At 39.0% G+C, this 14,279-nt stretch overlaps 1 protein-coding gene across 2 annotated transcripts in view; it reads left to right on the plus strand.

The window, feature by feature from the left end:
• The window catches only part of LOC150080687 (plexin-A2-like), a 1,379,917-nt gene that overhangs the window by 1,085,345 nt on the left and 280,293 nt on the right, over window positions 1–14,279 (plus strand). For both annotated transcript variants that reach the window (XM_090381876.1, XM_090381877.1), the window contains one exon: window positions 13,371–13,501. In XM_090381876.1, the coding sequence (XP_090238002.1) occupies window positions 13,371–13,501 (131 nt within the window). The remainder of the gene's footprint in view (window positions 1–13,370; window positions 13,502–14,279) is intronic.

The following is a 14,279-nucleotide window of genomic DNA, read 5'->3' on the forward strand; positions in this document are numbered from 1 at the left end:
AAAAGCTTTCCTGAAATCCAAGTATATGATATCAAAATTATTTTTGACATTCAGTTCCTTTGTGACCACATCATAGTATCCAATCAAATTGGTCAGACAACACTTCCCTTTAACAAACCCATGCTGTGTCTTAACTATTACTGCAGTCTTGTCTAGATGATCCTGCAATGCGTCTTTAACCAATGATTCCATTATTTTCCATGAAACAGAAGTTAAACTAACAGGTCTGTTGTTACATGTGTTACCTTTTGAACCCCCCTTTGTGAATTGGTGATAAATTTGCACACCTCCAGTCCATGGGGATCTCTGCTGAGTCCAAGGAAGCTCTCGTAATTATGGCTAATGGTTTGCTTACTTCCTTTGCTGACTCCTTTAATATAACTGGATAGATCCCGACCACCCTAGGTGCCTTCCTTATGTTTAACGTAAACAATTTCTCCTCCACTTTTCTCTCAGTTATTACAAAATCACTTAGCTTCCTGTTAGCATTTGATAAACTTCTGGCACTCCCATCATTGAATGACTCCTCATGTGTGAATGTAGATGCAAAATACTCATTCAGTTTATCAGCTACCTGAGCATGATCATCAATAGTCAACCCATTTATGTTAAGTACTCTAATCTGATTCATCCTTTCCTTCTAGAGTTTACATAAGTAAGAACTCTTTGCTGTTTTTCTTTGCATCCTTTGCCAAAGATTTCTTGCTGCCTAACCCCCTTTGTGACTTGATTACTGACTAGTTTATACCTGCCTCTGCCATAAGCTTCTGCGTCACCTGATAATTTATATACATCCCATGCATTTTTCTTCTCTGCCACAAACCTTGAACAGTATTTCTTAGTTGGAATGAAAAGCCTAGTAGCCTCCAAGATTAAGTACCTGAAGCCTTCCCATTTAGAATTCACCGTTGGTAATATCATCAGTTGATTCCACTCTACAGAATTTTTAAAAAACTGTCTGAGACCTCTGTAGTCACCTTTATGAAAGCAGAAGCCCTTCTCTTTAGCCTTGATGGTAGTTATATCTTTAAGTAAATCCCACATCAGTACACTATGATCACTGTCACCTATTGGTTCCTTTATCTGCAAATTCTTAATGCATGAATAATCACTGCTCACAATCAGATCAAGGGTATTACTCCATCTGGTTGCCTCTTGAACATGTTGCTGTAGAAAAAAATCTATCCAATAAATCCACAAAAGTACCAGGGTATGTCTGCCAGGGGCAAAGGTTGATGACGTTGTAGAGCAGATATCATCTTTTAAGGGCACAAAAGGTGATATAGTTGTACACGCTGGGACTAACGATATCAAGAGTAGGAGACCTGCAGAATTGCTTAACAAGTACAGGTCACTGTTGAAAAAAAGCCGTGAAATAGAGTTGAATTTGAAAGTGTCTGCAATTCTGCCCAGACACGATATAAAAACGATATATGTCAAGGGGTAGAATTTTTTTCAGCCTGGACTGTACTTGTTAACAGGAGAGATTGCTTCTACAGGGATGGGATACACTTAAATAGAAAGGGTGCAAGAATATTTGCTGATGCTATCGAGGCAGTGTTAGGTGGGTCGGAAAACTGCTAGCTTGGGGGGATACAAAGACGAATAGATTAACAGTAGCCACTGGCAGAGGTGAAAGAGATTCTTGCACTGCTTCTATTGGAATGAGCAGAAGCCTGAAAAACAAGATTCAGGATATTTCAGAGACTGCTGGGAGTCATTGCGGTACAAATAAACACATGGGTTGTGTTAGGGTAGCTAAGAATAGAAATAGGTGCATGTATACTTGCGTGTACACCAATGCTAGGAGTTTAGTAAATAAATTTGATGAATTTGAGGTATTGCTCAAAACATCAAAGGCAGATATTGTTGGGATATCAGAGACTTGGTGTCACACAGATATAAGGAATGCAGAACTGGAATTTGGCGAGTACAATGTCTACAGAAAGGATAGACTGGATAGGAAGGGAGTAGGGGTTATGCTATTAGTTAAGAAATACATAAAATCCAAGGAAGTGAAGCCAGTGGACATTGCTGGACAGTGCGGTGTTGAGTCAGTTTGGTGTGACATAAGCATTGGGAGATCAAAATTGAGAGTAGGAGTGTGCTATAGGCCTAATGACTCTGATGAGTATAATAAGAAACTGTACAGGGAAATAGAGTGGGCCAGTAAATCAGAGAGTCTTATAATGGGAGATTTTAATTTCCCAGATAGTGACTGGAATTTGGGGGCTGGTCACTCACACACTAGTAAGGCTTTTGTGGATTTATTGGATGATTGTTTTCTACATCAGCATGTTCGAGAGGCAACTAGAGGGAGGAATACTCTTGATTTGATTATCAGCAGTGATTCTTCATGCATTAAGAATCTGCAGATAAATGAACCACTAGGTGGCAGTGATCACAGTGTGCTGAAGTGGGATTTACTCAAAGAGGTCACTATCATTAGGGGTAAAGGGAAGGGTTATTGCTTTCGTAAAGGCGACTACGATGGACTGAGACAGTATTTAAATTCTATACAATGGGACCAACTGATGATGTTACCAACAGCAAATGCAAAATGGGAAGCATTCAAAGAACTTATCTTGGAAGCTACTAGGCTTTACATACCAACTAAGAAATATTGTTCAAAGTTTAGGCCTAAATGGATGTCAGATGAACTAAAGAGGCATATGGCAGAGAAGAAACATGCATGGGATACATACAAATTAACACATGACACAGAAGCCTATGATAGATACAAGTTGATATGCAACCAAGTTACAAAGGAGGTTAGGCAGGCGAAGGCAGATTACGAGAAATCTTTGGCAAGGGATGCAAAGAAAAACAGCAAAGAGTTCTTTACTTATGTAAACTCTAGAAGGAAGGGGATGAATCAGATTTGTCCACTTCATATCGATGGGTCAACTGTTGATGATCCTGCTCAGGTAGCTAACAAACTAAATGAATATTTCGCATCGACATTCACACATGAGGAGTTATTTAGCGAGGGGAAAGCCAGAGGTGTATTCAACTCTAGCAGTAAGCTACAGAATCTTGTAATAACTGAGAGTAAAGTGCAGGAGAAATTGTTGAAGATAAACACAAGAAAGGCCCGGGGTGGATGGGATCTATCCAGTTATATTAAAGGAGGCAGCAGAGGAAGTAAGCAAACCCTTAGCCATAATTATGAGAGCTTCCTTGGACTCAGGGGAGGTACCCACAGACTGGAGATGTGCAAATGTGACCCCAATTCACAAAGGAGGATCAAAGGCTGACACAAGCAATTATAGACCTGTGAGTTTAACTTCTGTTCCAGGAAAATTAATGGAGGCGCTAGTTAAAGAAGCACTGCAGGATCATTTAGACAAGACTTCAGTTATAGCTCAGACACAGCATGGTTTTGTTAAGGGGGAAGTCTTGCCTGACCAATTTGATTGGATACTATGATGCAGTCACAAGGGAACTGGATGCAGGATATAACTTTGATATTATATACTTGGATCTTAGAAAGGCTTTTGATACTGTTGCACATGGAAGACTGCTGCACAAATTGGAGCAGTGTGACATTGGAGGCAAATTGCTGCTGTGGATAAAGGGGTGGCTGAGGGGGAGAAGACAGAGAGTGGTAATCAATGGACACTGCTCGTCGTGGACTAATTTTATTAGTGGAGTCCCTCAGGGCTCAGTGTTGGGTCCATTATTGTTTTCTGTATTCATAAATGATATTGATGATGGTATATCAAGCTTAATGTCCAAGTCTGCAGACGATACAAAGGTAGGCAGGGTTGTCAAGGACACTACTGACACTATACTGCTGCAACAGGATCTGGAAAGGTTGAGCAGATGGGCTGAGAGGTGGCAAATGAAGTTTAACATTGACAAATGTAAAGTACTACACATGGGAAACAGCAACCCCAGAGCAACGTATCAACTCTGTGGTACTACACTGACAGTGGTAGAGAATGAAAGGGACCTGGGGGTGGTAGTGCAGGCAGATATGAAGTTCTCTGAGCAGTGCAGACGGGCTCCAAGAGTAGCTCATGGTGTATTGTCAATGATATATAGGAATTTTTCTAGCAGGGATAAGGAGGTGATTATTCCCTTGTATAAGGCAATGGTCAGGCCACACCTAGTGTACTGTATACAGGTCTGGAGGCCTCATTTCAAGAAGGATGTAGAGCTGCTGGAACGAGTACAGAGAAGGGCAACAAGATTAGTGAATGGAACAAAGGGGTGCTCTTACGAAGAAAGGCTTAAGTTTTGCAAATTACAGTGTCTGGAGACTAGGCACCAGCAAGGTGATCTGATAGAGGTGTATATAGCATTGAATGGTTTGAGCATGCTCAATGCTGATGGGATTCTTCCTCTCGCTCAGAATAATCACCTGAGAGGGCATAAATTCAAATTGAAGAAGGACAGATGTAGGATAGACGTGCGGAAATTTGCCTTTAGCCAGTGAGTGGTTGGTTGGTGGAACAGACTTCCGTCCCTTGTCGTGGAAGTTGATAGCCTAAATAAGTTTAAGGCTCAGCTAGACAGGTATTTTGAACGAACAGAGGGGTGAAGTGGAAGTGGTTTTGTTTTTTTTTTTTTTGTTTTTTGGCTGATGCTGCATAAGCTTGCTTTCTTGCATCAAATGCTTCTACTAATGCTAATGCTAAAAGTATTGCCAGTGTGTGAGTGACCAAACCACAAGTTCCACTAGATATCTGGAAAGTTAAAATCCCCATTACAAGACATTCTGATTCACTGAACCATTCTATTTCTCTACACAATCCCTTTGTACTATTTTAACAGGAGTATCATTCTGGTGATACTCCTGTTAAAATAGTACCAAGGGTGTCTGTATATTTGTTCCAGTCTGCTTTTTTGATATTATAATGAGCTATATTATACATGGGGGGGGGGGATGATCCAGTTAGCATTTCAGTTGGAATTTTTTTTTTATGAAAATCCCAAACATGAGAGATATTAGAACCTATAGTATTTAGTACTGTGCTTGGTTGGAGGTTGTGAAGAAGAAAGAAGATGTCTGTTGACATTAGACTTGAACTTCTGTAGACTGTAATTTTCAGAAAATTCATATGAAGGAAAGTTGTTCCAGAAAACGGCAGTTGAATGAATAAATGAGGAAGATGAAAAGTTGGTTCTGTGAGTTTAAAGTTAGACAGTAATTGGATCTTGGCTGGGGGCGGCACAAGTTCGGACTGTTTTGAAAGAGGGGGGGGGGGGGATTATAGAAGCCAATTCAGAAGAACAATGCCCATGGAAGTATCTGTAGAAAAGGCATGCAGAAACATCTATGCGACAGCGAGGGGAGAAACTCTGTTAGAGAGGAGTCATTAATTAACCTAATTGTCGTTTTCTGAATAGAATCTAGAAGCCTAAGAGAGATTTTGGGTGACTGTTTTGACTGTTTTGAAAGAGAGAGAGTGGGAATTATAGAAGCTAATTCAGAAGAATCTGAATTGGCTTCTATAATTCCATGGAAGTATCTGTAGAAAAGGCGTGCAGAAACATCTGTGCAACAGCGAGGGGAGAAACTCTGTTAGAGAGGAGTCATTAATTAACCTAATTGTCGTCTTCTGAATGGAATCTAGAAGCCTAAGAGAGATTTTGGGGGCACCGCCCCACATGTGGGAAGAATATTCCATGGTCGGGCGGATTTGTGATTTGTACAGAGTGAACAGCTGTTTGGAAGAAAAGTAACACCGAGAGCAAAAGAGAAAACCAAGTTTTTTAGATGTAGAGGAAGCAATATTTGTAATGTGCTTGTGCCAAGAGAGATATCATTTTGCCTAGAAATCAGTGTCACCAGAAATAAGCATAGGAGCAGAAGAATCCTTTTTGCGAGATATAAGGCAAGACTAAGTTTTAGAAGGATTGAAATCAACTAAGTTCTCTTTGCCCCACTGGAAAATTACCTGGAGATCGGCATTTAAGGAATTGGTAGCAGATATTCAAGAAGTTGAAGCTGATTGAATAGGGCAAGGTTTCTCAAAATGGAAAGTGGAATGCAATGTACTATCATTGGCAAAACTATGGATAGCAATTCCAGTCAATGGAAGAAGATCATTAATATACAAGAGCAAAAGAGTGGAGGAAAGAACTGAACCTTGGGGGACACCAGCATTAGTGGAGAAGTCAGAAGTCGGAGAGTCCTCTACCATCACCCTCAGTCAGCAAGCAGAGAAAAAGAAAACTGGATAACCTATTACAAAAAACAATTGGAAAACCAGAAGATGGAAGCTTGTTTAGAAGACATTTATGCCAAACATGATTGAAAGGCTTTGAGATGTCAAGAGCAACTGCCTATGATTCACTGAACTTTTCAATTGAATTTGTCCACAAATGGGTAACATAAGCCAAAATGTCACCAGTGGATCGACACTGGCGTAATCCATACTGGCGATCGTTGATCAGACGGAAAGTTTCTAGGTAGTTTAAGAGTTGGCAGTTAATTTATTTCTCCATTACTTTAGAAAGAGTAGAAGAAATTGCAATGAGACCATAACTGGATGGGCAGGATTTGCCACCTTTTTTAGGAACTGGCTGGATTTGAGCAGATTTACAAACAGAAGGAAAAACACCTTCCTTTGGAATAAGAAAGTGAAAAAAGGCAACAAAGAACAGGAGTAAGTTCAAGAGCACAGGTTTTGAGAACAAGTGGAGAAATACCATCACGACCCGGAGCTTTATTAGTATCAAGATTAACCAAATCATTTTGGTGGAAGACCACAGGAGACATTGAATGGAGCATGTTGGGAATGGTAGAGGTGTTTTACCAAGATCATTAATACATGAGTTGGAAGAAAAATGGGATGCTAGCAGGTCAGCTTTATCCTTGGCTGAAGTGACAACAGAACCATCTGGTTTTAAGAGGTGGGAGCAGAGATGGGCAAAATTTGCGGCCAGTAGTTTTGGCAAGAGACCAGACTGCTCGGCTACCATTAGGGCAAGAAGCAAGTTTTCTACTCTTGGTGTGTTCAAAATCTAGTTTGGACTGCTTAATAACTGATTTACTGATTTGTTGGGAGCTTTGGTGTAGGCAGAAAATGAAACTGAAGAATTGAAAACAAGCCAATTACGATATGCAACGTTTTTCTCTTGAACAGCTTTAGCACATGTATTGGTAAAACCAAGGTTTAGATAAATAACGAGATTTTAAAGTGAAGTGTGGAATATAGGATTCCATTCCTACAAGAATAATTTCACTGATACGATCTGAGCATAAGTTGATATCAGAAGTTTTGAAACAGTAATCCAACCAAGGAAAAGAAGAAACGAAATCTTGCAAGTCATCCCATTTTCCATTCTTGTAATGCCGAGCAACACTTATTTGGGAATAGCCATGAGATAAAGGCTCCATTGGAAAAGAGAATCACCAAGTTTTGATCTGAGGTGCCTAAAGGACCACTCAGTTCAACCTTGTACTTAGAAGATTTGTTTGTGAGAAAAAGATCAAGCATGTCGGCTGTATGGTTAGGATTGTTTGGTATTCTTGTAGGTAAATGAACAATCTGTACAAGGTCATTAGTAATTGCAAAAGCCTCAGCATCTCAACCAGCTGGGTTGGTGTGACGGAAGCCGTTAGAGAACGGAAGCCAGCAGAGTTATGAACATTGAAATCACCAAGGAAAATTACCTTACTGTTAGGAAAGTTGGACTGGAGAAAGTCAAGTTGCAAAGAGAGGAAATCAAAGACCTCTAAGTGATTAGTAGAGTTGGGAGAACAGTAGAGACAACAGATGAATTTGACAGAATGAGGTAGAGAGATTTGAAGCCAGAGAAGATCGAAGAGAGGAGATTCCAAATTACCAAGTCTCTGACAGGAAATATCGGAATGGACATATCCACAAGTACCACCTTTGAGGCGAAAGGAATCATACAGTGAATAATTTGGGAAACTGAGATGAGTATTAGTTGAATCAACCGATAACGGAGATTCTGTCAGAAAAAGTACATGGGGATTTGGCAGACTTGAAGTGGAAATGGACGTCGTTGAGATTAGAATTGGGACCATGTATATTTGTGAAATGAACTAGGAAGTATTTAGGAAGTTTAGATCTTTTTGCAGATAAGCTTACTCTATTAGTTTGATAATTCATGTTATTAATAGTAAGAAAAGGTGGGGAGGACATGCTGTATGAAGTAATGAAATTTTAGAATATGGTGTACACATGGTAAGAATATACCCAGATCCTTGAAATAATGTGGCCTCGACAATGCCCTCCGCATACACACTACTTGGACTCCCTCCAGTCACTATCTTGCAGAGTAGAAGTAGCACGATTATACACTAGCTGATCCGGAAGCTTCCTAAAGAGTTACCAGTAGGTTCATTCCGGTGTACTAACTAGCATCCAGCCTGCGAACACTTTTATAGCTGTACCCTCGAAATGTAAGGAAGATTGGATCTCGCCATGATGTTCATCATAACCTCAAAAGTCATCAGTCATACTGCATGATTGAAGAGATTATTATTATTTTTTTTTTTTATTATTATTATTATTAACTGTATCGTGCCAGCAATCCTGAGGCTTATGCTGCACCAGCCAAAAAAAATATCCGAGTCACCCTGAGAGAGAGAGACAAAAGTAGAAGGGAATCACCAAGAAAGTGAAGAATGATGATAACCAGCTCAGGACCCTGGGTGTGCCAAGCCCATACTCACCAGATGTGAGCCCCTGGAATGGGGAAGGGTTAACCGGAACTTAGCTCTGGAGACTAAACATGGGTTCCACCACTTCAAGCCTCCAATAAGCAAAGTGGGGGTATTGCACCGGTTGATGAGAGTCATCCACCACCTAGTATTGCCTGGTAACACAGAGGGGCAGCATTGCTCCATGTGGTGTGGTGTGGGTGCCACTCATCAACCCCTGCTTACGTTGGTTCACACCTTGGTGGCTACCCACAGTGTGCTTGAGCATGGAGGTTATACCCAAGATTACAAACAGGTCCACCATCGTGAAGGTGCAAGCAGAGAATTTTTCTGTCACATACCATCCGGACTTTGCCAAAATTGGGTCCACTTGACTTGAATGTCACCCAAATATCAGTTCCATCAACGTTTTAGACTCCCAGGTAGCAAGTACAGCTTGTCTGGCATATCTGAGAGAATGTCTGTGACAACTTCAAAGACCACCAATTGCATGGTGTTGGCATGTAGAGGCGCCTCCGTAGCCAGGTGGGAAGGAGCAGCAGTGCGTAGCACACGCTTCTTGATTAGACCGGGGTTCGAGCCCGTCACCACCAAATACGGAGGATGCGGAAAGGTCAGGGAATGACCACCGCATATCCCGGAGCAATATGGCCTTAGTTGCTAATGCTCCTAAAAAAAAAAACCAAACCAAACCAAAAGTTGGCATGTAGTGCAGGCCTCCTGTAATTTCCAGTCTTTAAATTAAATTACACCTTCTGGCTATAAAATGCCTAGGTAGATTGTGTGGCTGGTTCACAATCTTAAAAGAGGTTTTGCCATGAAGTTCACCATTTGTTGTCCATTATATGTTCCTGCTCTGCACGATATGTGCAAGACTGCTTTGGTATGTATTGGAGACTTGTGATTAAAAGATTGCCCAGCAGATTTGCAATTGGTGCATTTGGCTTCCCGAAATATTCTACCTTCATACAGGAAGGACAGGAGGGTGTGGGGGGGGAAGGTTAAGAAGCTTGTTAAATCTAAAGCAGTGCATCCAGTCAACATTGAAGACTAGTGCAATGTTGAGTCAGCCTGGTGTGATATAAGTGCTGGGAAAATGAAAATAGGAGTGTGTTTTTCATGCCAACTAAGAAATACTATATCAGGCTTAAGCCTAATGGATTGCATTTTTTTCTCTGCCACAAGTCTCATCAGGTGATCTGATGAGACTTGTGGCAGAGAAGAAAAATGCATGGGATGCCTATAAATTATCAGGTGATACAGAAGTCTATTGGGAGATAGAAACTAGTCTGCAATCCAGTGACAAAGGAGGTTAGTCAAGATAAGGCACATTACAAGAATTCTCTGGCAAAGAATATAAAGAACAGCAGCAGCAAAGATTTCTATGCTTATATTAACTGTAGAAGGATGGGGTTGTATCACTTTGGTCCACTTGATAATTACTGTAAAGGGTAAAGGAAATGACTTTTGCTTTCGTGATGGTGACTTCACTGGTCTCAGACAGTTTTTTAAATTCTGTGCAATGGTACCAACTGATGATCTCGCCAAAAGCAAATTCTAAGTGAGAACAATTCAGGAAAGTAATTATTTAAGCTACCTAGGCTTTTCATACCAACTAAGAAATGCCATTTCGAGCTTAGACCTAAATGGATATCAGATGAACTGATAAGACTTGTGGCAAAGAAGAAAAATGCATGGGATGCATATAAATTATCAGGTGATATAGAAGCCTATTGGGAGATAGAAACTAGTCTGCAATCAAGTGACAAAGGATGTTAGGCAAGCTAAAGTACATTACAAGAATTCTCTGCCTGGCAAAGAATATAAAGAACAGTAGCAAAGATTTCTATGCTTATATTAACTGTTGAAGGACGGAGTTCAATCACATTGGTCCACTTGATGTCAGTGGTGTAACACTTGTTGACCCTGCTCAGGTTACTGACAAACTGAATAGGTATTTTGCATCTACATTCACACACGAGGAATTCTTTACGGATAGGGATCACAGAAGTTTATCAAACTCTAGAGGGGAGCTAAATGATTTTGTGATAACTGAAAGTTAAATGTAAAATAAATTGTTGAAGCTAAGCATAAAAAAGGTGCTGGGGTGGGTGGGATCTATCCAATTATATTAAGGAAAATAGCAAAGAAGGTAAGCAAACCCTTATCCATAATTATGAGAGCATCCTTGGATTCAGGGAGGTGTTCCCTGTGTACTGGAGGTCTGTGAATGTATCCCCAATTCACAAAAGCGGAATCACAAGGTGACATTTGTAATTACTGACCTGTTAGCTTGACATCTGTTCCAGGCAAAATAATGGAGTCACTGGTTAAAGAAGTAATGCAGGACCATCTTGTCAGGAATGCAATTATACTAGTCACAGCATCGATTTTTTAAGGGGAGGTCTTATCTGACCAATCTGATTACATGCTATGATGCAATAATAAAGGATACAAAATATAATTTCAATATTATATCCTTGGATTTCAGGAAAGCTTTTGATTCTGTTGCATGTAAAAGACTGCTATATAAACTGGAGCAATGTAGCATTAAGGGCAAGTTACTGCTATGGATAAAGGGATGGTTGAGTGGAAGAAGACAGAGTGGTTATCAGTGGAGTCTCTCCAGAGTTCAGTGGTGGGGTCATTATTGTTTTCTGTATTTATTAATGATACTGATGAAGGTATCATTAAATATAGTTATGTCTAAGTTTTCAAATGATACAAAGGTTGCAGGGTGGTTAATGGAAGTAATCAAGTAAGATACTCAACAAGTTCTAGAAAAATTAGGTCGAAAGGCTAAAAAATGTTAGTTGAAGTTTAACATTGACAAATCAAAGTACCGTAGTGCATATGGGTAGCAAAATATGGTTCTTGATCTCGTATTCTCTCTCTCTCTCTCATGAACTCCTCTGACCATGTGGTCATCCCAGAGAAATAAATAAATTAGGATTATGGATTAAAAAACAATGGATGTAGAATATCACAATAAAAAAAAAAAAAAAAAAACCAGCTATACATTTTTGTGAAAAGTGCGGTATCCATCCAGATCCACAATTAATGTTGACAGATCACCAGATAACTCTCTCTAAAAGCATTCATTTCCTTAGTCTTATTTTTGACAGAAAACATAACTTCTTGAAGTATATCAAACATCTCTGCACATCCTGTTTAAAAAAACTAAACGTTCTAAGATAAAATTTCTGTAACAAGATGGGGTAGCAATTGTTATATGCTACTTCACTTATATCATATCCTGATCAGGTCCAGACTGGTCTATGAAGCCCCTATTTATAGCTCTTGTAGACAAAGCATCATAAAATAGCTTGACACCATATCATAGTGGTTTACAAATTGCCCTAGGTGCATATTGAGCATCACCTGCACAGTTTATATGCAGAAGCCTATGAACCACTACCAAATCTACAGAGGCAATGTTACTATTAAACTACACTCTAAAAATTTGAAGCCTGCCTAATTATTCTATTTGGGAATACCTTTTTAATCTCCAATGGGAAAATCTATACATAAACAAACCTACTGCAAATAAACCAGTTGGCATATGATTGCAAGAACTACTTCCAAATTGGGGTTTAGCTTTGATGACATCCCAAAATTTATAATACTGTTAAAAATCTGCCATGGCAAACTTTTACACCAATGCGATAGTTATTTTCAGCAGTGGAGGAAAAATACTCTGGGAAACTTTAACATTAAACAGGTTCATGAAGCATATTTATCACATTTTTTTCACTATTCCCAAATATACACAAATGGCTCGAAAACAGATACTCAAGTAGGTACTGCAGTAGGTACTACCAAATGGTGCTATCTTCCAATCTCTTCCACATGAATGCAGCAGCTACTCAGCTGAGTTATTTGCCATATCTTGCTATACGTTGAGAAATCCCTTTATCAGAAGCACCTTGTATTTACTGACTCATTCAGAGTAATGCGTGCTTTCCAACAAAAATACACACCCATGCATCCGATATTATGTAAAATTCAAGCTCAGCTAATGAGACTGAAAAGACACAAAAGAAGTTAAATTCTGCTGGATCCCCAGACATTCAGGTATCATAGGAAAGGAAAATACTTTTCAGGAAACACAACATCCAAAGCTTTCACACCTTCTTCCTTGTCAAATTCCCTATTCCAACTATAAATTTGTCATCAAGCATATTCGGATCAATAGGTGCACATCTGGCGAAGTCATGCAAATAAAACAGACATCAAGCAATGGAAGTCAAGTTTTCAAATGAATCAGCATGAAGTCATTTTAGCAAGAATACGTATCAGACACTATCTTACACATTTGTACATACTTACAAAAGATGAACCACTGGAATGTCTACATTGCTGTTGTCAGCTTACTGTGAAACATTTGCTTTTTCTCCACTTCATCTGCAATAACAACTAACCTTCCATCTCCCTATACATCAACACTATTCTCTGACTCTATCACAAATTCTAGGTAAAAACTCTAATATTGATGAACTGTTTGCCATCCTGAAACTAGCAGGATACTTCAGATGCATTTAAATACAATTAATGACCAAGAAATGTCGATATGCATTATACCAACAGATAGGTGCATAGTGCCAAAAACACTCAATCAAATAACAACCTTATTTTATTTTGTTGGCTTGTAAACAACAAAATATATTAAGAAAAATATATAGATTAAACCTGAAAAACTTATACAATTTCTATTATGTTTATTTAGTTGGATCCTCTTAAGAAGCCATACATTGAGAAAGGTCTCCGATTATTTGGACAGTTGATTATGAATAAAATATTTCTTTTGCTGTTTATCCGCACACTAGAAGCAAACAGATACTTTTCAATGCGTGATAGGTAAGTTTCCAAGTCATTTTCTTAATTTTATCACTAAATATCACTATTTTTCATTTTGATTGTGTAGTATTTTGCAGCATTCAAGAAATTTTGAGCAGACTCATTAAAATTTGCGTGTTTACTGTGTATTGCACTAAGAATTTGTAACATAACACAGATCTTGCCCATTGACTTGAAGTGAGGAGTAAAATACATACCCCAAAGAGTTCCATAACTGGTTGCATGGGTATCTGACAAGGCCTTATTCCTATACACTAAAGCATTACCATTTAGTTGAATGCATCTCACTGTTTTAATACAGCATCCCTTAGAAGTTCATAATGCAGCCAGAAGTAAATCTTTTCTTTTGCTTTTTTTTTTTATTAATTTAATATTTTGATTGGGAGGATTAAAAATATAGTGATCTTGCAAGCTGTGTAATTGAATCTGTCCATAAAGGTGGCTGATTTCAACTGATAATCATTACTAAATTGTGCTGCATCTTGTTTAAAAGATTATAGAAAATCATTTTAAAATTTTGTATTCATATATGATATCAGTGAAGTGGCATAACTAGCAGTCGATACAAGACTGTGTATTAACTTCATTTCTAAGGTTTAAAGAAGGATTCTTCAAAATTTACTTTGAATTGTTCTCCTAATTGCTGTAATTATTTTGCTTTTCAGTTTGCAATGCTGCAAATACAGGTTACCCCAGCTTAACGCTGATAATTCATTCTGGAAAAACAGCACTAAGTGAATCAGTGCTAAGCAAGCTCCGTATTCCCGTAATGTAACAT

This window comes from Mastigoproctus giganteus, chromosome 9 (assembly GCF_048544385.1).
Source record: "Mastigoproctus giganteus isolate SK-2022 chromosome 9, ASM4854438v1, whole genome shotgun sequence".
Taxonomy (NCBI): Eukaryota; Metazoa; Arthropoda; class Arachnida; order Uropygi; family Thelyphonidae; genus Mastigoproctus; species Mastigoproctus giganteus.